Below are 27,966 nucleotides of genomic sequence, written 5' to 3'. Positions count from 1 at the left end.
TGCTTCACAACTTTAAATATAAAGAGATCAAGGTGTCACACAATTTCCAGCCCCCTCTTCTAAAATCTCAACACGTCTTTTAAAGTCAACGGAAGTCCTACTCTAAAACTTTATGAAGGAGACCGTTTCTCTCGTCAGACTTGCATTTTAACTTAAATTCCGTAGAAGTCAAGGGATACGCACAGTTAGGTTGCTTAACTATGTTGGTGTGACTGAAGTTGCGATATCAAGTTTATTTACACGGGATAAAAGTGCTTAGCTAGTTTCGCTTCAAGATAATCAATTGATGGGATCCATACAGGCTCCAACACTCAGTGTCTGATTCGACTTTATGCAATGAAAACTACAAGATATCCAGTTAATCATTTCTCGATAAAGTGGTTAAATAAAACAATATCATGCTAGCATTTATTGCAAAATCTATTATTTAAGGTTTAATAATACAAGGTTACTACTGTGATAGGATTGCTCCCTTATTTGTTTCTTTTTCTATGTACACTGAAAACCTGGCGCCAATAAAACTACAACACACCAGATTTTAAATCCAACTTATATTTTCTATATTATCTTTATTTACTAAAAAAGTAACTTCAAATGAAACCATTTTACATAAGATTGTTTTGAATGTAATGAATGGACTACCTTTACGTAGATACAAGGATCTCTTTGTACTTTTAAATAACTACCGTGCTTTAGTACGTCATAACCTACAGAATATTGAAGTTATTTCTAGTGAAAACAGATGTTTAGTCATTATTTGTATTTTATTAAGCCGGTTAACTTGATGTACTTAAGTACAACCTTGATCATAGTTCTATTTAGCCTACAATTATTGATTACCAAAAACAGAACAAGATACCACTAGTACGTTCAAAAGAATATATTCGGCGAACAACTAATAATGGAGATATAGACTAACGGCAAGACTACATGTCTGGCTTCCGTGGAATTCTAATTTCATGCACAAATGATCAATTAATATAATCCTTGAAAGTGTATGTTCGTTTGGTGATTGATGTGTTCTTTTCCTTAATACAAGGTTAGTCATTTGTTCATAATTTACGGTTGTAATTTATAGCTTTTCTGTTAGGAAAGACATGGAGTATTGGTTGCAAAAAGGCCTAATTCCATAGGATCCCTTGGTAATAAATGTTCATAAGGTATGTATCATCTCAATACTGAACAATGAAATTTGATTTAAAGTAACTCTGGGTATGACGCCATAAAGTCAAGAGAAATTACCGAATTCATAATACCGCGCTTGCTCGACAAACCAATCACCATAACTCATCAATAGTTACTGGATAATAATGTTATACCTAATGACTCTTAGCAATGATCGAGTTGCTTGTTATTGCACATGATCATAAAGCTAATTTACTAAACGTGATGTACTTCGTATTTATTTAAGATAAATGACGACTACCAGCTAAGTGCTAGTTGTCGTATCAGTTACACTGTTTTTATGAGGGCCGTTCGAAACAAGGCAGACTGGATTTGGCTTCAACCTATTACCCCGCAGAAAGTTGTGCGTTTTAGTTACTTGGATATCCAACAAGTAAATATACTTCGAAAACTTCTTTGCATCAATGATTGCTTATCTTTAAATAACTAACTATAGTATTGGAAGTGTCGAGCTGATTAGCGTAATCGAATGAAAGTCCTGGTTTTAAAATTTCTACCCAGGAACGAAACACATAACTCTGAGGTACCTCACACATTTAAAAACACAAATTAGTGAGGTTTTTGTTTCGAGCGGACCCAATCCCTTAGTGGTGATAAATATTAACTCACATGGTTACTATAGTTCAAAATCTATTGATAAAGCGTACCTTTACATAGTATCCTCCAAAATTAAACGGACATTCTACTTTAAAACATTTGAATATTGTAGCTTTCAATAAAGAAGAGCATCAGGATTGGGACAAACTATTTAAAAACATATCGGTGTTTTCTCTTTATGACAAGTTGTTGCACCGAAACTTTCACAATGTCTCGAAGATCGAATCAGATATGAGTTAAATTATAATTACCCCTCTGGGACTAAATTATCGGCTTGGTGCATTTATTTGAAGTACCTAGCAAAATTTAGACTCAATATTACTATACATAGAATGATTTCAAATTTGTCTGATAAGATCGAATAATAACCATCTGGTTTAACTGAATATGGAACTGGAAGAGACTTTAACGATTACCATTCATCAATATGTAGCTTTTAAAGTAAAAGGCATTTTTAGAAAATAATTTTATTCGTATTTCTTGGGAATGCTACTGTATCTCGAATGTTAGCTATCCCCAAAACAAACTGCATAAGGCGCTCAAAGCCAAGACCAAAACCACCATGAGGAACACTACCAGTACCACGTAAATTAATGTACCAATCCGACTGATTTGTCGAACGATTGGACTTCATGCGTGTTTGTAAACGAGAAGCAACATTCTCACGGACGCTGGCCCCAACTAGTTCACCGATCCCTGGAAATAACAAATCAGCACACTCAGCTTTAATACCGTCAACTGACTGACAGTAAAATGGTTTAAGTTCCATGGGAAAATGAGTAATAAAGACAGGACGATTCCCTCCAACCCAATCTAGGATTCTGTGCTCCTCTTTTTTGTTCAGATCCCGAGGTCTTGAAGTAGTAAGATCAACTGTATCCATTTCTTTATTCAAGTACTTCATGGCTTCAAAATAAGAAATGCGAATAAACGGTTGTTTCAGCATTGTTTCCAAAACATCTCTTAGCTCCAGAGCAGAATCAATTAGCAAACGTTTGCAATGACTATCAGATTCAGATTGACTACCAAGGAATGTTCGAATCAACAGTAAATCATTCTGAAAAGTAAGAAAATCGAAGGATCAGAAAATGAGAATCAACGAAAAATCAGCCCTGGAAAAAAAAGTTCCTTAAAAATCTTAAAACCCTCTTTGTGAACTGTATAAAGTTTCTGAGTCAAGTGTGTATATCAGTATAAATTGATAAAAAATTGCAATAATATTTTGTACATATCTAACTGATTAGTCCAAAACGTTAAAAAAATTATGAGTATATGAGTATATCCTTATCTTAGGGACGGAAACGTTTAAAATTAGGAAAAAAACAAATAAGCATAGATATAGAAATGAAAATTTAGTCGATGTTTCTATGGTTAACACAACAACCAATTATTATCAAAAATTATAACTGAGGTAGGAAATCAACATTTAGTTTCTTACATATCATTCACAATTTATAGTCACGGTTCAATCTTTCTGTCTAGAGGAAAATAACATGAAATAAAGAAAGAGTACACGGCTGCTTACACTAACAAATCTTTAATCAAGAGACTAAGTTTTACCATTGCGTAATGCATATATATATATATATATATATATATATATTCTGCAGCCAGACTAACAGGTTTCTTAAGTTTCCTTATATCTTACAGTTGTATTATACTAAAGTTAGTTTTATGCACATAGTTTCATTCAAATTTACACTTTAAAATAAATATATTCATACATTTAGATTTTTCCGTTAAAAGGCCATCGAAAAGTATTATGAAATTGAAAAATATGTGCTAGTCGACTCAACTTTCTAACGACATTTAAACAGGCGCTATTCTTGAAGATAAAGTAAATCATTACATTTTATATGGGAAAGACAATAAAAGCCATAAGGTATTATACTGTGTAACGGGAATTTATATAAAATATGACTGAATAAATAATAGCTAAAGTATATTTCACAGAAGCATAAGACACATCGATAGTAAACGTATTTGTACATATTCTATTCGGATTAAAACTCATAGAAATCAAGCATTTTAACAACCAAACTTTGATTATGTATAGATTATTTGGAGAGAGTACAATTTATGGATGTACCAGTCAAACCTAGGATAACAAGTCTTGGATTCTGGTGAGAATTTATTTATACATATGGCTTTTTCCAAATTTATTGCACTGGATTATACTCCTTGAACAACATCTTCAAACCCTTATCTTTCACATAATGCTTATACTCTTACTACTTTTACCACTATGGGATTTGAATCGACAACTGCATTTCTGTGCTAATGTGGTATGGTAACCCAAACTGATGTACGTACGTAGGAAGTTCTATGTTGTGACTGACTGACTGAAATGGCGTTCTGTCACTTTAGCTGATGTCAGTTCGTGATGAAAACCCTAAATCTAATTCCTAACCCTAATTATCAACCGTAAATCACAATCCTAAGACATCACACTGGTTTATAACCGTCATTTAGCTCTAGTAAGTAGATGAACATTCTCAAGATCACTTTAGCGTCCCTCAAATGTCGCCCATAAATTGTAGTCTCAACGATTACTTTTTCACTATGAAAATCACCACTTCCGCTGAAGAATACCAAGTTCATTCAAATAATGAAAAGACAAACCTGTTTGTCGAGTAGGGCTGATATTTAATGCATACTGTTAAAGAGCTATATATGTAGCACAGTAAAATTCTAGGCAATAACTTTTTTTCAAGCGAAGTACAGGCTGTTCGTACTGAGCTTTGAGTCATACAGTAAATATAAAAGTTAGTAACCAGTATTACCTGGTTATCCGAAAGAAATGGGCAGCATCATTGATGAACCCAGTGGATCAGATGCAGATGTGAGGGCGAGGATCGGCAAAGCAAGAGCATCATATTTACAACTGAAGAACATCTGGGACTCAAAACAATTGTCAACCAACACCAAGGTTAGAATTTTCAATACAAATGTCAAGACGGTTCTACTGTACGGGGCGAAAACCTGGAGAACTACGAAGGCCATCATCCAGAAGATACGAGTGTTTATTAACAGTTGTCTATGCAACATACTTCGGATCCGATGACTAGACACTATCAGCAACAAGTTACTGTGGGAGACAACAAACCAGATTCCAGCGGAGGAAGAAATCAGGAAGAAGCGCTGGAAGTGGATTGGGCACACTTTGAGGAAATCACCCAACTGTGTCACAAGACAAGCCCTCACATTGAATCCTGAAGGTCAAAGGAGAAGAGGAAAACCAAAGAACACATTACGCCGAGAAATAGAGACAGACATAAGAATGAACAAAAAATGGATAGAACTAGAAAAGAAGGCCCAGGACAGAGGGGGTTGGAGAATGCTGGTCGGCGGCCTATGCTCCAGTGGGAGTAACAGGCGTAAGTAAGTAAGTAATACAAACGAAGGTTTTACAGGATTCAAAGTCACAAAGTTCTCGACGATAACCGAATGATTTTCTCCCCAAGCTACGAGTTATAAAAGTTAAGTTTAGTACTTATTCATTGAATATAAACTTGCAATATTGAATTTCGTATAAAAACTAACTTTAAGTATGCATAAATCTATTAAAAATTACACATTTTATAAATCAGTAACTAACTGTTAATAATGATCATGAAATTAAAAAAAAGAAGAAACAAATACTTTTCAAAATATACTGTGAATTCCATTGTTAAAGAATAATAAAGCCATGTGAATTTAATTCTTTCATACAAAAAGCACAAAATCAATCAAAATATCTCCAATTTAAACAAAAGAAAAAAAAAAGAAACTATATCATATCATGTAAATCAATGATAATAAGCTTTGAGTAGTCGATAATGAGACTATACAGTCACATGAAATGGTAAAACATATTAATCTACAAACTGGATCAAGTAAATTCTGTTGCTCTTTTTATCTCCCTTATCTTAAAATATTTAATGTGATTATAGAATTAATATAAGGCATGTGGGATATGGTAAACATTTGTTCTACGGGAATAAAATACTACTACTACTACTACTAGTACTACTAATGATAATATTAACAATAATATTATCATTATTACTTGAATACAGAAATTATACCAAAGCATAAAACAAACGGATACTACATATTCCTATTAGAAACTTACATATTTACAAATGCCTAAAACTTTAAGTACAAAAACATACACAAGTATGCAAACTGTGTGTTGGATAAACAAAAATGTAACTAACAACTAATGTAACAATAAAAAAGAATGAATGAAATAAATGTAAATGGTAGAAAATTTCTATACAACCGACTAAAATATACAAAAAGTTTATTAGAACAAAACTATTTCATTATTAAACATTTAAAAATGATCAGAAATAGATTTTGAACATTTATTCATATGGATTAACTTGATAATAATTGATAAGCCTTGCTAATTGAACACTATATTCAGATCCTAAGCTAGTCTCGTCACCGTCAAGCTAAATCTACACAGCGACTTGAACACGAGAGAAAAGGCGCAAAATATACGAGTCCTTCTAGAATACTACTAAACATAGTAGTAGTGTAGTAATCAGTCAATCAGAAACTCTACATGTGACTTTTCATTTTCGCGATGTTTCTAGCAAAACTTATAATCAAACGCTGATTGGATAAAATGCTTCTTAATGTTTCCTGAGTCTTTTTTGTCTATTGCGAGAAGTTTTCAGGATCGCCCCAACAATAATAATAAAGGAATTAGAATAGCATTTACGTTTCATTAGAGATCGAATAGAAATAAAAGATTGCTTTTACTTCTTATAGTATGCACGGTTATGGTTATTGGAGGACAAACCAACAATAATAACACTCAAGATTATTCACAGAAACGGAGAACAATAAAAGTAAGCGAACAATTAATAGATAAATCCAAACTGGTAAAGTATGTAACGAAATAATTAGTTACTGGTAAATAATTTACACAGGAATTGTTGTATACATGCTAAACACCTGCTGAGGTATGAAACGAGAAAACTTTGTGATGTGTGGAGTCACTATTTTCTTACGGAATTCAAATCATGTTATTTGAACATGATGTTATACAGACTAAAGCCGAACGTTATAGCGTAAGTCTTACTCCGTTCACGATTAAGTTAACTAAATAAACAAGGCATAGAAAAGTAAACAAATCCATGTTCACTCCATTCAACAGAATTATTCAATATTTTGAAATGTCCATCACAGCAACGCAAGTTCTAGTAGAGAAAAGCACTCCATGGTTAGTCAAAGTATGTTCACAAGTTCACTGCATGAATCAGAATTATCCAGTTAGTAAAAAAATAGAAATAGATCTACTTCTACGTATTTAGCAACAGAAACTACTATCAATAGTTCCAACCGAAAATGGTGACCAGTACAAATGATCGGAAATTAATAAGTCCACTTAAATCTATACATCATCAAAAGATTATGTGATCTGACAAGGAAATGCTTTACTGTACAATCATTGTATAATTAATCTTCATTAAATTAAATATTTTCATTGGATTGTCGGACAGTAGGAGTGTTGAATAATAAAATTGTTTTATTTTGAAAACGGTTTCTGAAAAAAAACATGAACTAAAAGAACACAATCAAATACGTTCATAGATTTGCTGAGTCTCACACTACCATCTTACAAACCACTTACCTGACCTAGTTTGAGCATAACGAAAAAGTATACAAGATATAAGTAACTCGACTGGACAATCGTAAAATACAACCTCAGCTACTACATCAAGGTAGCAGTTACAGTTGCAATATTGTTGGTTGGTATTTCATTTATTCCCAATTATTAATAATAAACAAATAATTAGTTTTACTGACTGAATAATAAGATTGAACTCAATAGTTTAAACTGCCCCCCAGGAAATTGAACAATAATTCTTTGAAATAGATTTCTTTAAACTATTCAACTATGTATTTTAGTACTAGGCGTCAATTTTTATTTGTTGTGTGTATGTGTGGAATACAGCTAAAGTAGGAAGTCATGAATTATTCACTTTTGACTTAATTTAGTTGAAACCAGTAAAGCATAGCGCTACTAATAAATCTTACCTTTAAAAAAACATATTGCTTGTAGTAATAAAAGAAGGGACATAATAAAAAACAAAAAATACATATATGTATATATAATTATTAATCACAAACTAAAATAGATTTTATGCATAATGAAAGTGAAATGACCTGATGGAACTTAAGAATTATCACAAATTCATTGGGTTGAGAACAATAAGGAAACCAAGAAACTTTCAAAGGTGCTTTTGTACTAAAAACAATAGAAAGTACACAATATTATAATTCTTGTTTGTTGAAGGGGAAACAATTGTACGTATATAAATTTATTGGATAAAAAATGAATGGTTCTAGTAACTGAATGGTCAACCAATGGTGTCAGTGATTCTCATTTGTATTATGGTCGAGAATTTTCGTTAGAATGTCCTAAATTAAGATGAAATTAAAGATTCAGAATAGAAAACAATTCAAGATTCGAAGTTGAAATCATGAGTCAATTGAAGCTAGACCACCATGCAAAACCTGGAAGCACTGGACGGCCGTTTTGTTTTATTATGGGACTCCTCAGCAGTGAGCATCCACGATCCCACACTCGCGAGATTCGAATCCACGACCTACCAGTTTCGCGCGAGAGCACTTAACCGATAGACCACTGAGCTTCAATTGACTAATGATTTCAACTATGAAAAAAGTACTGAAATCTCCATAAAACCCCTTTTGATCTATAATCATATGCTCACTAGTGACTGACTTCAAGATACATGTCATGGAGTTCTAGTGGGAAGCAGTGACCAGTGGAGTTCAACCACGTCTGTTGTGAGATAACAACTCACTGAAGACATTTGGTGAACGGTTGCTCAAACTTCGTGGATCAGTTGAAGTTAGACATTAACACCGTTGAATGCCAGCTCAGTGGTTTAGTGGTTATCGTTCGCGCGAGACTGGTAGGTTCTGGGTTCGAATCTCGCGAGTGTGGGATCGTGGATGCTCACTGCTGAGGAGTCCCATAATAAAACAAAACGGCCGTCCAGTGCTTCCAGGTTTTGCATGGTGGTCTAGCTTCAATTGACTCATGATTTCAACCGGGAAAAAAATAATGAAATCTCCACAAAACCCCTTCTGATCAAGATTCAAACATAATCTCTGTCTGTAAAGCAAAACTACTAAACCTTAATCATAAACAACTTAAATTGAAAAATCACTTAACTATCAAAGTTTGTAAGAAAGAAATTACTTTAAAACATTTAGAAAATTTTCATTATAAACACCAAATATTCATAAATTTAATAAATAACACATACAGATGAAAATTAACTTACTTGTAAAGCATTGAGTTCATTACATTCTGAGATAGGATAAACTTCTAAACATTCATTTAATATCTTTTTAATAAGCATTTCAATTTCTATACATAATGAATCAATATTATCTAAGTAAATCGACTCTACTTCAAGCATATAAAATTCTGCAAGATGATATCTTGTATTTGAATTCTCAGCTCGAAATGTTGGATTCAATGTATAAACCTATTTATTTTGAATATAAAGAAAAATAAAATAATAAAACAACCAATGAGTGTGTAATAAAGAAAAAGTACTTATTTTTAAAATATCTGTAATTCTAGATAATGTAACAGGTAGCACTATGGATCTTTGTTGGATATACTGTTAAACTGCTGTATTTAAAGAGACCTTGTCAGTTTAATCGAGTCGTGAAAGAGGACAAATCTCCACCAACCACACGTCAACTTATCTTGCAAACTAACTAAAATTTGAAAACCTAATCATTAAATTTCAGTTGATTATTTGATTGATAAATTGCTAGTCAAATGAGACAATGATAGCAGATTCGGACAAATATAAAATCAAAGACTTATACTAGAGAGTCATGAAATGAAAAGAGGAAGATCTTTAGTTCTGGTCAACCGGGTGATCTTATGCTATGATGAAAGTTTTTTTAAAAAAATACGCTGCTCACGACCGTTATTATTTATATACATAACCTAAATGGTGAAAACTTTAACATGAATCGCAAAAAAGCCTCTCAGTGTTTATGCAAAAAAGCCCACGGTAAAAACTATGAAGAGCATCCATAGAAAGTAACAACCAAGCAATAATTAGTTTACTCAAATGAAATTATTGTAGGTCGGACCAGTGTTGTCACACCATATCAGTAGAGCGAGATAAAGTTATTAAGATAAATAACAAGCTAGAAGTAGTATCAGTAATAAAAAAAATGGTAAGAATAGAGAGGGATGAATTCATGGAATAAAATATATAAAATAATTTTAAAATAATTATCTACGGATAGACAAAAAGTGAAATATTTTACGTCCCATCATCTTATGTTTCCAACTATCCATTAAAATAATCGTGTAGAATTTGTTTGAAATGACCTGACCGTTGCTGCTACCTTGACGTGGTAGTCGGGCTTGCCTATATTGATGAACCAATCGGGCTATATTGGCCAGAACAATCGTTTCTCAAGGTCCTACCGTGCCAGACAGACCGGTTGAAGAGCGGTAAGATTAAAAGCAGCAAACCCAAGGTCCGAAGTTGTACTGCTGACTGTACAGAGGTGTAACGGCAGTAAGGTGTCTCCTTCAGACAACCAGCATAATAGCGATGCTGCCTTCCCACAAGGAGGAGTGGAGTTAGAAAAAGTCGATCCTAAAAATGCACACCTCGCCTTATCCCACGAATACCCGTCTCCGGCGGTAAGCTCCCAACAAGTACAGAGCTAACACAAAAACATTGTGTGTGACCGACCTCAAGCAGTTGTCCCTTGGGCACTGCGGTCACGCTTTCAGATCACTCACACCACTTCTGATCCAATTTTCTTTTCAGGTACCTCTAAAAGAACTCTTCCACGGTGTGGGCGACCGGGAAGTGATAACTACCCTCATACCTCTAACAACACTCAAGATCACCGTGTTCCTAATCAATCTCCTTCTTCAATTCCTATTATTCCTCCTACATCGACGTTCAACACTAAACTTCCTCTTCCTGCTTCCTCCTCAAGTGTCACCATGGCCAACGATTCTAGTGCGCAAAACACTGTGCCAGGTCTGCTAGAATCTCGTGCCATTGATGTATGCTGTCTCCGAAACAAGCATACAGGATCCTAGTGTGGTCATTCACTTGACCTCACCTCTCCAAAACGGAGAACCGACGAGATACACACTCCCGATGGCTAATTCTCGTGGGCTGGCAGGTGTAGGTATAGCACTTAGTACGAGAGCAGAACAAGCACTACTATAGTGGATCCCCGTTAACAGTCACCTGTGTGCTGTCCGGTTAAATGGCTCCGTAAGAACTCGGAAAGATAGGGACACACGTCGTTGCCTTTTCGTCGTTTTTGCCTAAGCTCCCACTGACTGCAGCCATGATGAAGTGAAAGATGACTTTTACAGAAAGCTCTATGAATTTATTCAAAAAGCTAAACACTCAGGCACAGTACTCGTAGCAGGTGACTTTGATGCCCAGGTAGATAGCTTAAATCAAACAGAAAGACATTTAGGTCGGTGTTTTAGTATCCCAATTCAGAGAACAGATAATGGTGATCGTCTGTTGCAACTATGCTCAGACAATCGTTTATTTTTTAGCAAACACTAACTTTGAGCATAACGAGAGACATCGTCTAACATGGCGACCACCTGCACCAAACCAACAATGAACTCAAATAGACCATATTGCTATCAGTTTTCGCTGGAGAGGCTCGACAGAAGATTGTCGCTCGTACTGGAATACATGTTTAGACTCTCATCACGCTTTAATATGAGCACGCATTTGTTTGCGCCTCACAAGACGCAGGAAAACCAGACCCATTAAAACTGAACTGAGTGACGAGAAAGTCAAAAGTAAGTTCCAGTAACAACTGAGTTCACATTCAGGCATTTCTGTAAACGAGACTGACTCAGATGCTGCTTGGAAAGACATACGAACAGCTGTGGAAACAGCAGTAACATCTATTAGTAATTTAAACCAAAGGGTTCCAAAAAACCAATGGACTTCTTCTAAGTCTGTTGCATTGATGGATTCGCGTAAACTTATCCCATCAGGCTCTGAACACGATGAACAGCGAAAACAAATCAGATCTAAGTTAACCAAAAGTCTAAGGGACGATCGTGAGCAGTGGTGGGCAACGAAAGCAAAAGAAATGGAAAGGGCATTGGCTGTAGGCAACACCAGGCAACTATTCAGACTAATAAAAGAAACTGGAATCAAGAAGTCAAGTGTAAGTGAACAATCTCGGAAAAAGACGGAACCCCTATCTGCTCTCAGCCCAGACGTTTAGAACGATGGGCAGAACACTTTAAGGAGCAGTTCAGCTGGCCTTCAGCTACTGCACAACTACCCACTATTCCTAAACAGTCTGGATGGAACATTGAAGTAGGTCCCCCAACTCTAGTTGAAGTTCAAAAGGCTATAACTAATGTGAAACGAGGAGGAGCGACTGGTCCTGATGGACTGGCTCCAGAGGTCTTTAAATATGGTGGTCCGATTTCAGCGATTAGGTTGACTGATATTTTAGCTAAAATCTGGGAGTTGGACGTAATCCCATCCAACTAGTCACAATCTCTGATTGTCCCAATATATAAGAAGGGGTCCAAATCATTCAGTGATAACCATAGAGGGATTAGTTTGACTAATATAGCATCTAAAATACTAGCCTCAATAATTATCGGGCGGCTAACTAAGACTCGTGAACTATAAACACGAGAAAATCAGGCTGGCTTCAGACCTGGTCATGGCTGTATCGATCACATATTCACTATTCGTCAGGTTTTAGAACACAGACACGCTTACCAGCGTCCGACAATGATAGTTTTTCTTGACTTAAAAGCAGCATTTGACTCTGTAAACTGAGAGGTTATGTGGCATTGTCTGTCATTGAAAGGTGTACCTGAGAAGTACATAAACCTTGTGAAGGCTCTTTACTCAAACACTACTAGTCGAGTCAGAGCTTATGGAGAACTGTCATCTGATTTTACAATTTCAAATGGTGTCCGACAAGGCTGTCCACTATCCCCATTTTTGTTTAACTACATCATAGACCTATTGCTGGAAATAACACTCTCATCGACTGAATTTTCAGGAATTGACCTTCTACCAACAGGGTCACTTATCGACTTGGAATACGCAGATGAATAGTCCTATTTGATGAAGACGCTGATAAAATACAGAGTCTTTTGGTAGCACTGAGTAACAATGCAAGGATGTTTGGGATGCGTTTCTCCCCCCCCCCTAAATGCAAGTTATTGCTTCAGGACTGGCCTGCGTCAACACCTGAACTAGAGATAGGGAATAAAGTAGTTGAACGCGTCGACAACTTCACTTATCTTGGAAGTCTGATCAGCCCTAATGGGTTGGTGTCTGACGAAATCTCAGCACGGATTCGAAAAGCTGGTTTGGCTTTTGCCAATTTACGTCACCTATGGCAAAGGCGAGATGTCCGTCCATCGATCAATTAAGGGACGAGTAAATTGCGCAGCAGTTCGCTGTTCTACTTTATGGCTGTGAAATGTGGTCATTAAGGGTAGAAGATACTCGTAAGTTACTAGTATTTTATGACAGCTGTCTTAGAAATATTGCCAGCACCTGTTAGGATCATCGGGTAAGTAATAGTGAGGTTAGACACAGGGTATTAGGGAATGATAGTAAATCAGTTGATGAGGTCATGAATCTTCATCGACTGAGATGGTTAAGCCACGTGTTACATATGCCTGAACACCGATTACCACGATGCGCTATGCTGACTAGTATTGGCGATGGTTGGAAGATAGTTAGGGGCGGCCAAACCGAAACGTGGCATCAGTGCTTGAAGTCACTAACTTCTAACCTGAGCCATGTTGGCAGATGCAGACTACTTGGTTGGGGTCCGCGTGACTATCATAACCAATGGTTGGAGACTCTGTATGACATGGCACAGAATCGATCACAATGGCGTAGGTGTATACACTCTCTGTGTTCCCTTAAACCTTGAGATTAAAATTGCTTCATAACTTTCTTCCTTCCTATACTATATCCTTATTTACAACCTATCTTTTATATACTACCACCACTAAATTAACTACTATGAATTTGGTGTTCACCTTGTTGTGCTAATGAGGTATGGTAACTTGGACCGATACATATGTGTGCCTGGTCCTACATTGTGGCTGACCGACTGACTGTTTGAGATGGTCTCATGTGGGCCCCGACCAAGAACTCTTAGCCTGACAATTAATAGTCAACGATTTCACTGACTGGTGTCACGTCTAGGTTTGATCACCCCTAGATTTATTACAACTGACTGACGGCGGCCAACATTCCACGTCGAAGTAGGTGATGGGTTGACATATATAGCACACGTCCCAGTCATCTTAGTCAAAAATATTCAAAGCCTCACTAACCAATTAACAACATCTTTTTTACCTCAGGAACTACTTTAGTTATACATACAATATCCTACAGACATAGTAGCTTAAAAATAATGTGCTCAGACTCGACATCATAAGACACTTCCGGCAAAAGTTCTAGAAAAAAGGGGGAAGCTAATTTATTGCTGATCATCTATTCTAGCTGATGTATAAACTTTCAAATAATTGAAATCTTTGCCAAAAGCACTTGAAAAAAATTATTATAAATAAACGCAAACAGTTCAGATTATCATATACAAATTCAGTGAGTCTGTACATTCTAATAATGTAACTTCAAGGTTACGGATGGGACGTGAGAAAATAAACTGTCTTTGAACACTTGGTTTGATCCCCATTTTGATAACAGTAATACCCTTGATAGTCCATAGACGAATTTATGTCATTTATGATAAATGGTTCTTTTTAAATCATATCCGGATTAAATTGTCTAGAAAGGTAATGAAAACTTCAAGGATAAAACATCCAGCTCAGAGAACAAAACGCATTTAAAATCCTCTCCCTAAGCTCAAAATCTCTATCATCTCAAAATGGTCTGACATTTTAAGACCAAGAAGTACATAACAATATTAGAAACACTTATAATCTCATATTTACCTGAGTAAACAAAGAATTAACATATAAACTAAACTATTAGAATACAATCAATTAAGCATATTTAAGTAAACAAAATGTAGATTGGTAAAAACATGGAGTACAATGTTGAGATGGAATTACATAGCAAACTTCAAATAACCGGTCTGTTACTGGATAACATAAACCACAAGATCTACAACAAATAAAATCTTGCACCTAAAAAATAATAATAACTTGGTGAAATTCCAAACTGGTTTATACTATGATGCTACTCGTTTAATGTCAAAGTCAATCCCATAAAACATGACGAATAATGTGGAATCCGGATTTCTTCAGAATATTGATAACAGCTTGATTGAGAGTATCAAGTTGGTACTATGTAAATTACTGGTTGGGATACGATCACTAGCGAAGCTCATATCTTAATTTAAAATCTTGAATTTACTTCGCTCTCCTTCTATATATATATATATATATATATATATTGAGATGGTGATTTGTAGCTCAGGTGGATGATTTTGATGGAGTTTTGTTCTCTGAGCTGGATGAACAAAACCAACGTATAACAACAAGATTAAAATGTCGCAAAATAGAAAGTGCAAGTTTTATTTACCTTACTTAAACCCAAAGCAAGAGATTCCAAATGCATTTGAGCACTACCGGTTAAATATACACTTGAACTATCAGATTCCCTAGTCTCATTAAGTGCAGGTGCTTGAACTTCGAACATCTGACCAGTACCTTCACAATCTGTTGAAGTGAGGATTGGAGTATCAACCTGAAATGTAGAAATGTTACTTTAAAAAGATACTGAGCAAAACTTTTAAGCTTTTCTGTACATTTCAAACTTGAAAATTAATGACCCCATGCAGTGATTTAACATTTTTAAGGGACCAAACGGAAATCCCACCACAAAAATTACAAGTAGATTTATAACATCAAAATAAATTTTGACAACTGAGCATATCAACACAAGTGTTATGCTGAATTAACTGGAAAGAACTTGACAAATTTATCCTTTCCAAATACTGAGTTTATGTAATTTTGCAACAAGTAATTTATCGGATAGGCAAATGAATTATTCACTAAGTTTGAGTGTCAATCTACATGAAAGCATAGTAAGTCTCATCCTTTAAATGTAAACATTTACACAGGTTAGTGAAGACAAAAAAGTGACTAAAACGTTGCTCTCTAAAAATTATTAAACGCATAAGATGATTGATTTACAAATCCCCGAGTCGGTTAGCAAGCACTACACACTACACTACACTACACTACACTATTAACAAATAATAGTCAACTTCAAATAGAATCCAATAAAAGAAATCAATAACACACACACGCAACCATTGAGAGATATGCATAAATACCATAAATACCAAAGTTTTTCTTCTAAAAAACCACCGAAACGAGAAAAAGGTTAACTCAATATTATTCTTTGTCAAACAATGTGAATTTTGTACTTTTAAGAAGGAATTTAAACTAGTAGATGGGTATTTTATAGGAATTAGTTTTGCTGTGTATTAACATAAATCAATTATTACAAATTACAATAATTGTCTTATGGTTCATTGGTTTAGGTACTCAAATTTCAGCAAATCAATGATTTATATGGTTTGAAAACAATTCATCAAACTAATGCAATTTGAGCAATCGGGTAATTTGATTACGCAATAGACATACATGAATGTGTGTAAGTTTTCAGAATTGTGTCATTATTATTTTCTTAGTGGAAACAAAAATTAAAATGCATCAAATCATATTGTTATGAAACGGTTTTGATTCAAATCTTCATTTATATAAGTGACTGATCACTGGATGGTGACCAATGTCATGTTTGTCTAGTATTTTATTGCTGAGAAAATTTTATCGAGAAAATTGTAATTTAACCAACAGAAAACACAAACAAAGATTTGGTCATTACTCTGGGATCAACCAACGGAACACGTATAAAGTACCAGCTACCCGAATACCTAAATCAATATTTTCATCAGACCAAGCGAATCCACAGTCAGATGTAATTACAATGACAACAAATAAATGTTCACATGAAAAGATTATTTGTCAAATTTTATGACAGTCAGAGAGGTTAATAAGCGAAAAGACTGATTCTCTACTTCCAATAATCATTCTATAATTCTTCATGATGATAAAAAAGCAAGCAAACGGTCTCACTGATTCAAGGCATATATGGCATTTATAAAAATTATGAATATAAAAGACTTTAAGATAAATAAACAAATACAGCAGTATTTAGTAATATTAGTCATTACTGTAGTTGTGTAATTTGGTAGGAATAAGTTAAATATCAACACAGCTTTTGTTCCGGACCGAGATATCAGTCAATGAACTATTGGAAGTTATAGGAAACAAAACAGCTATTTCTATCTCGACTTGGGACTATTTGGTAACGTATAATTATGAAATTAAACATTAGCAATCACATTTGGCGGCAACCACATATTACTTTAAACAGCTGAGAACATTGATCACTGTCACTGGAAAAAACCCATTCTTACCTAGTGTTCCGTGCTGATTGGTAGAATCCTAACAATTAAACTTGAAATGGTGTTAGTGGACTAAGTATAAAATATTAAACATTTCTATCCTTGTCAGCTGAATGTAACTGCATCCCAGAGTTGATGCTAACTCTGAAACTCAAGCTCCGTAATATTCACACCAAACGCCATCAAGTTATTCACTCAACTACTGAGTCCAGATACACACCGGCTTGTGTAACGGGATGATTTTGATTCATATATATTGATTATTTGGATCTTCCTATTAATTTTTAAGACTATGATTGATCAATCTCCTTTGGCAAATGGAAACCCCATGCGAACTGCCTCAATAATATCACTAAGTTACAAGCAATAATGGTGGAAAAGGCTGCAAGAAAAGGAAACATGAGACAATTGTATGATACAACAAAGCTCGCTGGAAATTATCGTAAACCAGAACGACCAGTGAAAAGCAAGGAAGGCAAAATAATCACCAACATTGAAGAATGGAGAAACAGGTGGGTAGAGCACTTTAAGGAACACTTAAATCGACCAGCCCAATTGAACCCACCCAACATCGAAGCAGCACCCACGAACCTCCCAATCGATGTTGGCCCAGTAACAATTGAAGAGAACAGCATGGCCATTAGACATATCAAGAGAGGGAAAGCAACGGGACCAGACAACATTCCAGCAGAAGCACTGAAAGCAGGCGGAGCAGTAACTGCAAAGATACTCCACATTCTTTTCAGCAAGATTTGGGATGAAGAACAAGTACCAACAGACTGGGAAGAAGGACTTCTGTTCAAGATACCAAAGAAAGGTGATCTCAGTAAGTGTGATAACTACAGGGGCATCACTCTTCTCTCAATACCAGGAAAAGTCTTCAACAGGGTATTGTTAAGCAGAACGAGGGACTCCGTAGACACCGAACAAGGCTGAATTCCGTAAGGATCGATCATGTACAGATCAAATCGCAACACTACGGATCATTGTGGAACAATCAAGTGAATGGAATTCATCACTCTACATCAACTTCATTGACTACGAGAAAGCATTTGATAGCGTAGACAGGACAGCACTATGGAGGCTTCTTCGACACTACGGCATGCCTGAGAGGATAGTCAATATCATACAAAATTCCTATGATGGATTGAACTGCGAAATCGTGTATGGAGGACAACTCACTGACTCGTTCGAAGTAAAGACAGGTGTCAGGCAAGGTTGCTTACTCACACCCTTCCACTTTCTCCTGGTGATCGACTGGATCATGAAAACGTCAACATCTGGGAGAAGCACGGGACACAGTGGACAGCTAGGATGCAGCTGAACGATCTAGACTTCGAAGATGACCTAGTTCTTCTATCGCATACTCAACAAAAAATACAGAAGACAACCGGTGTAGCAGCAGCCTCAACAACAGTAGGTCTCAACATACACAAAGGGAAAAGCGAGACTCTCCAATATAATACAGCATGCCCCAATGAAATCACACTTGACGGAGAAGCTGTGGAGGATGTAAAAAGCTTTACATATCTGGGCAGCATCATTGATGAACACGGTGGATCAGATGCAGATGTGAGGGCGAGGGTTGGCAAAGCAAGAGCAGCATATCTACAACTGAAGAACATCTGGAACTCAAAACAACTGTCAACTAACACCAAAGTCGCAATTTTCAACACAAATGTCAAGACAGTTCTACTGTATGAGGAGGAAACTTGGAGAACTGCGAAAACCATCATGCAGAAGATTATTAACAGTTGTCTACGCAACATACTTCGGATCCGTTGGCCAGACACTATCAGCAACAACCTACTGTGAAAGAGAGCAAACCAGATTCCAGAGGAGGAAGAAATCGGGAATCGCTGGAAGTGGATAGGACACACATTAAGGAAAGCACCCGAGTCACAGAGCAGGCCCTCACATGGAATACTGAAGGTCAAAGGGAAGAGGAAGGCCAAGGAACACATAACACCGTCCCATCCACTTCCAACGTCTTTTTCTAATTTCCTCTTCAGCTCGGAGCTGATATGTTATCTCCCACAGCAGGCTGTTGCTGATAGTATACGGCCAGTGAATGTTGAGTATTTTGCGTAGACAACTGTTTATAAATACTTGTACCTTCTTGACGATGGATGGAGTAGTTCTCCACGTTTCAGCTCCGTACAGTAGGACTGTCTTGACGTTCGTATTGAAGATTCTCATTTTGAAGTTAGTTGACAGTTGTTTTGAGTTCCGTATGTTTTTAAATTGTAGAAATGCTGCCCTTGCTTTGCCAATCCTCGCCTTTACATCTGCATCCGATCCTCCTTGTTTATCAACGATGCTTCCCAGGTACGTGAATGTTTCCACCTCTTCCAGAGTTTCGCCATCAAGTGTGATTAGGTTGGTGTTCTCCGTGTTGTATTTGAGAATATTGCTTTTTCCTTTGTTGATCTCGAAGTTGGGCGTCTACTGCGTCTTTCATCCGGTTCAGCAATACTCTGTTGAAAACTTTTCCTGGTACTGACAACAAACTGATGCCTCTGTGATTCTCACATTTGCTCAGATCTCTTTTCTTCGGTATCCTTCTTTCCAGTCCGTTGGCACTTGGTCCTCTTCCCAGATCTTCCTGAATAGAAGGTGAAGCATGTTTGCACTTACTTCAATGTCTGATTTCAAAGCTTCAGCTAGTATATTGTCAGGTTCTGCCGCTTTCCCGCTCTTGATTTGTCTGATGGCCATCTTGAAATCTCTCTGCTAGTTTCTTCGTTGTATCAAATAGTTGTTTGATATTCCCTTTTCCCGCAGCTTTTTCCGCTGTCGTTGCTCGTTGTCCCATGTATTTCTGCTTGACGGCTTTAATACTTTTTCTTCAGTTCCTTGTTTGCCTCTGCGTACTCTGCTTGCGCCTTGACTTTCTCTGTTCGTGTTCGACTGTTTTTAATTGCTGTCCATTTGTTCTTTCTTTCTTCAATCTTGTCCAGGGAGGGCACCAGATATATTTATTTGAACACATAAATATTGATACAAAGGGGCACCAGATACATATGCGCCACACAAACCTCATTTGATTTGCGTGAGGGCTGTGATACCGTCCGGGTTCCCAAACCGAAGCAGGTGGTTTTCTTAGGGGGCGACAACCGGAGCCTTTGACCTAAAGATCTGATCCACAAGGCAGTGGAGTATGGTAAGGAGATGCAGTCCCATGGTAGCCGATGACCAACGATTGATTCATACGCCATTTGTTCCCTCAGAATACTGGAGTCTATGTGCACCATTTGTTTGGAATCAGGGTTTTCCAACTCCCCTAGGTGAATCCTCCGTGTCTACTAACCCGGTTAAAGCGCCGGACATTCGCTTTTTGTCCTCTCAATTTCGTAAACAACACCCCCGCCACGAGAAAGCAGTGAGTAGGACTTCCCTGGCAGAGGCTATATACGCGTGGCCATGTGAGAGCATTTGGAGAGAGAGAGCGGACTCTCTCCACTCTCAGCCGTACCAGTGTATTTAGGGGCAAGGGTTACCATAGAGATTTATTCCTTATGATGATGCATTTTGCGGCCCAGAACCTCTTAACACGTTGAAGTTACCACTTCTTTGAACCCTTTTTCCAGTTGTCCTCCATCGTACTTTCTTGTTCTTTCAGTAGATCCCGTACAGCTTGAAACCTGTTGTTGAGAGTTATCTTGAATTGGTTGAGTTCGTATTTCGAAAGAAGGCTGTATTTAACCTTTGTAATGTTGTTTTCCCAGTTTTCCAGTGTTTTTTTTAGCTTCATTTTCATCTTGGCAACCACCAGTTGGTGGTGATATGAAGCTATATCAGCCCCTCTCCTGGTTCTTACATCTTACATTGTCCTTCTGATTTTTTGTTGATACAAATATGATCTATCTGGTTCTCTGTGGTGTGGTCCGGCGAGATCCATGTAGCCTTGTGTGTGTGTGTTTATGTGGAAATATTGTGCCGTCTATAATCAATTTGTTGAATGCATACAGATTTGCAAATCTCTCCCCATTCTTATTTCTCTCTCCTAGTCCATGCCGTCCCATTATATTTTAATATCCTGTGTTGTCCACTCAGACCTTAGCGTTTAGAGCTCCCATCAGGATGGTCAGGTCCTTTCTTGAGCACTTAGCTATGATTGATTGCTGCCTCAAGTCTAACAGATCTTTGTCGTCGTCGTTGCTATCATTGGTGGGTGCATAACATTGGATAATATTCATTGTGATCCCCTCCTTCTTTGTCTTGAATGATGCTTTGATAATTCTGGATCCATGAGATTCCCATCCTACAATCGCATTTCGTGCTACTCTGGACAGCATTAGAGCAACTCCTTGAGTGTGTGGAGCATTTTCCTCTTCGTGACCGGAGTACAGCAGCAACTCTCCTGTATCTAGCTTTCGCTGTCAAGCTTGTGTCCAATGGGTTTCGCTGATTCCAAGTACTGCCAATTTGTATCTCCTCATTTCCATTGCTATTTGACTGATCTTCCCAGTCTCCCACATTGTCCGGACGTTCCATGTACCTATAAAGAGTGTTGCTCTGGCTGTTAGAAGGGGCATCGGCCTCGAGACTTCCGAAAAATCTCGGCTTTCATCATGAGGCGTCATAATTCTTCTTTCAACTCCCAGGGCAGAGTTTAAATGGTTTGAATTATTTTTTCTGGTTAGCCTTTTTTAGCGAGTTAGTTTTTCTACGGGATGGAGTCGCTAACCCCATGCACAACCCTCCTCCATTACCCGGGCTTGGAACCGGCAGTAACTCGAGAAGAGCTACAGGCGGAGTTAAGTAAGGAAGTAGGTAATTATAATTAGAGATCGATGGTGGCTAGCAGCGGGATCCGGGATACGAGTTTCTTCCTAGATAAATGGATAACGCGATGGTGTTTGGGCCAAACAGTACTGGGCATGTTGTCGTGTGGTGAACAAGCTTATCTTACTGTACCTACATATTTCAATCAACACATGTTGACCTCATTCAATATCCGTACACCCCCATTGATGAAAGAAAGCGTGAAACATGATTGTATGATTTATCAACTTAGCAAGAAAAATGTAAATCATTTCTATCTAAATATCTTTTTAATATTTTCTGTTCCAAGTTCAGTTTAAAAGCTTCATAGATTATTATTATTATTATGACTACCATACAATAATAGCCTTCAATGTAAAACATTTTTGATATATTTCAACCTTTGATGATACATACCTTTTATTTACAAACAAAATTACATTGCACATATTCAATACTATTTTGATTGGAAACATTATTAGTTGTGGTAGGAGTAATAACACAACTCGATAAAGCTTCATAGACTGAAGATTTTCGATTAACCTAGTTAGTCAGGTTCTTCAAGAAACCAATTTTATTGATAAAGAAAATTTTACAGCCGAGATGAAAAGATTTGCAAAGTCATATACCATCTATATACTTTTCCATAATAGTATATTTTCTTCACACAACTCATGAATTGTAAACATGTACCGGAACATGATAAGTTGCATTTATTATGATGATCGACTTATTGACCAAGTACACATATATGTACTCCATTTTGAGCCACGCCATTTGTATGAGCAATTGCAACATTACCCAACTGCCCTAATCACAGAAGGTGAATTGAGGTATGAATCTGGGACCTATTGGTTGAGATCCAAATCCTTTAGTAACCAAACTACCGCTTCACGATAAGAATCAAACAAAATATATGGCTGAATGAAACCGTTTAGGCATTTTCTTCTCTTATAAATGAAAGCAATACAAGCAAAGCCGTATCTCAAGACGTATACTATCTAGATTATTAAGACAGAATTTATAGACAAGAAGCTGTACTTATTATGTAAAATTAACTAAGATTGAAGTATAAAATTTTACCATAAATTTTCCTAGAATAATATTTCCACACTAAAAAGTAAACAGACTGAAATAAATCGATCAAAGATGATGTCCATCTTGTTAAAAACTCCAAATAAAAAAATGTACTTAAATAATTGATAATCCTATTTGGTGAAAGATTAGTCAACAATATGTAGTAGGATACTATAGCAACTCACATGCAAGTGAGTTTGTCCACATTTAAATTGAGTTAAGTCCTTTTGTTAACTTATTTAACGGACAGAGTCATTCGTACAATAACAACTTATCTATACCATTGTACCTTCATTATTGTTGTGCTTGCATGAATATGTATGCTTGAGCATTGCTTACCGCCTACATGTATATTCATTCTGCTAGCTTTAATGTTAGTCGCTTAATTGATTCAATGATTTACTCATTTCTCTATGTATATGCGTGTATATCTTAATCCTACTCATTGGAACTCACTAGCGAACCCGGACGCTCACTCGCTCGTTTGCTTTTCGGCACTAACCTTTCATTCTTGTTTCGTGTGCTGTGGTTTCGGTGATCTGTGCGTCGTGCAATAATAAACGTGATCAACACTTCGCACTCGTCTTCTGATTTATACACCGTTTGGGACATTATATAGTAACGGTTATCAGGACGAACTGTTTACGAAGTTTAAAGATTTTTATCGAATAAAGACCACTACAACACTACCATATTACAAATTTATGCATACAAATTAAGAAAGATCTTCTCGAAATACGACACATCAACTCTGCGATGCAGGTACATCCAGCTGACGAGTTCGAAATAGGACGAAACGCTCATCCTGTATTCCACTGCTAGCCACTATTCATTTTTGCTTAAAAAGCTTGTGATTTAAGGCAATATCGAGGCAATCCACGCAGGATGCACATATGCCAGAAGAGACTGATCAATTGCAGTCCTAAACAACAATGGGAAGATACAAGCAAGCAACACCAAGTGAATTTTGATACATATGTATGTTTTAAAATTAAATTTTAGAAAAGTGATTGCCTTGAATATTTACCAGTGTTGTCAGTGAACCGTGGTGGATTAGAAGTCTAGACTACTTCTTACTTTAGACTAACTGAATCCTAAAGAATCTCTTATCAATATGAGTTCCAGTGTATACAACAATACGCAATTTTGAATCAACTGAACGATTAAAAATACGTAGAAGTGTCATATTTCAACCAATCAAATTAACACATGATAACTAATGAAATATTTATTATTATTAATTTATCACAAAACATACCTCTAAATAGTCACATGAACTCATCACTTTTCTAACTATTCGCTTAATATGGGCACGCATTCTAAGCATTGCGCCAAACTCAGGTAGTCGATGACGCATTGATAATGCTTCAACTGAGCGTAAAACTCCTAAATCAGGTCGTGGACTATGCCGACCGAGTGAACTGATCCCTTGATTTATTGTGGGAACACTGTGATTAAAAGGAAGAGAAGCACTGTTAATTGACTTTTCAGGTTGTAATTCTCCAAGTTGATTCTCAGTATCCAAAATACTAACAATCTTAGCGCGTAATTCACCATAACACTGAACAGTAGGTTTATCAATTGACAATTGAGATGTTTTTAGAATATTCGGAATATGATAGATGTCACCTTCAACTGACAAAGCGCAACCAACGGTTATCTTATCAGTAATTTCACTAGGCAAAATAACAACCTGAAATGCAATATTGGATAGACAATAAGTACAAGAAAAGTGAATATGTAAAATAAAACTGCATAAATACCTTGAAATAAAAATCTGTCAAGATTAAATGAACATTTAGGTTAAGGTTCTCACTCAACTACCAAGAGGATGAATTTATACTATTTATACATAAACGAAAATAAATGAACTATGATGTAGATAGAAAACGCTACAAATATTACTAAAAAATTTAGTAACCGTATTTCTATTAATAAACTGTCTCTTGACTATAAATATTATGTAAAAGTTGGTATTAACAAAGATAGGATCAAGTTATGCACATTAATGAAGTAATGGTTTAGTGGTCAGAGCCATTAACTCACACTTAGTGGGTTACATGGTCTAACCACGCTTCACCTGCGTTATTTTGTGTAACAAGATGATATCACTAGCCATAAGCTGAATGATGCAGACCATAGCTGATTGCATAAATCCGTACTTCACAAACAAGTATCCAAACTTTAGTGTGTGAGGTGGAGTTTAAACACATGTCTGTACAACTGGAAATCGATTACATCATTAGTGAGAACCAAGTATCTGAAACTTAGCTTTACTTCGTTATCTGACATAAGTTCTGATGCATACCAATTAGACAAAAAAGTTAACAATGGTATAATATGACAAGAAAAATAATGAATAAGAAACTATACCTTACTTGCAAATCATAAGGTGAAGAACCATCCGATATATTACAAAATACACAAGATTTATGCTTTCTAACAGATTGAACCCATCCAATTAATTTGACATTTTTACATATCACTTTATTCTCATTACATTTTGTCGTATCCAATAATACTATTGAGTGAGCATCTTTTACTTTAGCTGAATAACTAGATCTGCATTGAATATTTGGAAAATTTTGTTTATGTCGATTTGAGACAATATTTTTGAAATACAAGCGATAATTGTTGTACAATGATGTTGGTAAATTAAATTTTCGATGGATCAACATTAAGAAATAATGGAGAAGTTGTAATCCTATTGTAAAATAAGTGGGTAACATACACAATAATAATGGTGATAATAATAACAATAATAATTTTATATTACACACACACTAAGATCTTCAGCATAACTAAAGGTAAACATATAAAGTTAATAACAAGTGCAAAATAACTTAATTTCATTTAGAAGTTGGTAAATTTTCAAAATAATTTATACACAGTACATTTAGTAATGGGCTTTGACAATATGAATAATCTAGACAGTTAAACAGTATTATACAATGAATACATACATGGAATTGATTGTTAGTCGATTCACTATAGCATAAATGGTATGATTAAATAAAATGAAAGTAATGAAAATAGTAATAATAAAAGTAAATTAGCACATGTTCTCTTTACAATATGTACTTTATTTTCTAGCTACCTCAAAAACGATTAACAATTGATGCATGTACACGTATGTGAAATTTACAAAATAACATGTTAACAGTATATGATTCAAACTATACAGAAAACACACAGTTGTATAGTTTCAAATGAAACTACAATCAATAGTTATTAATGTGACTCTTGATTTTAAAATGTTTAACAACAGATTATTACAGAAAAGAGAGTGGGAAACTTTGATAAGTACCCAAATATATATTTAATGTATTCAAAATTACTAACAATTTTTCAACGTTCATTAAAATAACCTTACCATGGAAAGTATAATAAAAACTGTTATATCCTAACGAAGAATAAATGAGTGGTAGCTGCTAAGAATCATTTATGGACTATTATTACACATATTCTTCTACATATATTCTTATTGGATAACTGTTAAGTAACTATATTATAGGTATATTTATATTCTTCTTATTATATGCTTACTTTTGACTTATTGACTACCACTATATGATTTACTCTTCTTAAGTTAATCCCAATTTATTAGTTACAGTCTCTTACGATCACATCCACTTTTTGGCTTGATCTTGTATAATTGCCATTTCCTATTTTACGGTATAATGTGGTCAGGTTTGTTTGTATATAAATCAAGTATGTTCGAAATACACGATTGATTTAGTGGAAGCTGTTATATGGTGTTATGGACTAAACCGGCTAGGTTAGACGAGAAGAACCAATAAGGAATCAGAATTGACTGATCGACACGTCATTGGTTTGACACAGGGCCAAGGTCGCATAAGTCGGTGTTGCGATTGACGATCTTACCGCGTGATAATTAACAGAGCATAAGAACATAAAAACATTTAAAGTGCGAAAATAAAGTAAATAAGTTTTGAGACTACTGGAATCGATCATAGATGTACTTTGAACCAGTTCGTCGGAAACAATACTAAACGCAGTTCAGAACCGAAACCGAAAGCTGCACCTGTTGAGAGGAACACATTGCCGAATGAGGACAAAAACAAAATTCAACAATTATCAGTCACTACCAATAGTGTATTGATGCTTCCACGACGATTTTAAAATTTAGAAGCAATGTTTATACAAACAAACACTGAAACAGAAACATCTACTGAAAACACAGGACATTTCCAAGTATAATAAGCACAATACGGACCTGAGCCCTGGATAATGGGAAGTCTACTTATTATGTACTACTAGTCGGGGTATAACCAGGTACTGTAGGAAGATGTCTGACAAATGAAACTAACTGAAATATTATATGGCCCCCCAACCTCCTAAACAATTATGTACAAGGCTAAATGCCACATGTGCAGTGTAAAAGTTAACAATCCTTATATATTTAGACAGAAATGAATTAAGAAAAGATGGATGGTGGCTAGCAGTTGAATTCAGGACGTGCGTTTCTTCCTGGCCACCATCCATCTTCGCTTATAAAGCTTGTGACTTAAGGCAATATCGAGGTAATCTGCGCAGGATTCACATATGCCAGCAAGAGACTGATCAATTGTAGTCCTAAGCAACAATGGGAAGATACAAGTGAATTAAGTTTGAGATTATGATAAAACTCAATAAAATCACAGTTCTTTGACCAGGTTAGCCAAAGCATCATAAAACTTAGTAATAATAAGAACTTTGTTGGACGACACTGATAATAATATTCATTTGAACATAGTTGATACGTCAGCCACTAATTTACAGAAGTTTAACATTACAATATTGATATATATGAGAAACCAAGTGGCAGTAAAGTAATCGGACAAATTT

At 35.9% G+C, this 27,966-nt stretch overlaps 2 protein-coding genes across 2 annotated transcripts; both read right to left on the bottom strand.

Moving 5' to 3' along the window:
* Positions 1–2,236: 2,236 nt before the first annotated feature.
* On the bottom strand, positions 2,237–26,494 carry Smp_169030 (putative aspartyl-tRNA synthetase; the record flags this gene model as incomplete). The annotated part of the gene is made up of 4 exons (XM_018795925.1): positions 2,237–2,839; positions 15,381–15,545; positions 24,377–24,811; positions 26,492–26,494. 4 exons carry the CDS (start codon positions 26,492–26,494, stop codon positions 2,237–2,239), a joined length of 1,206 nt encoding a protein of 401 aa, XP_018650189.1.
* Smp_172760 (putative aspartyl-tRNA synthetase) lies at positions 9,084–9,230 on the bottom strand (the record flags this gene model as incomplete). The annotated part of the gene is made up of 1 exon (XM_018795926.1): positions 9,084–9,230. One exon carries the CDS (start codon positions 9,228–9,230, stop codon positions 9,084–9,086), a length of 147 nt encoding a protein of 48 aa, XP_018650190.1.
* Positions 26,495–27,966: the final 1,472 nt, after the last annotated feature.

The sequence above is a fragment of the Schistosoma mansoni genome, chromosome 2 (assembly GCF_000237925.1).
Source record: "Schistosoma mansoni strain Puerto Rico chromosome 2, complete genome".
Classification (NCBI taxonomy): domain Eukaryota; kingdom Metazoa; phylum Platyhelminthes; class Trematoda; order Strigeidida; family Schistosomatidae; genus Schistosoma; species Schistosoma mansoni.
This window is presented reverse-complemented; position numbering and strand designations above follow the sequence as displayed.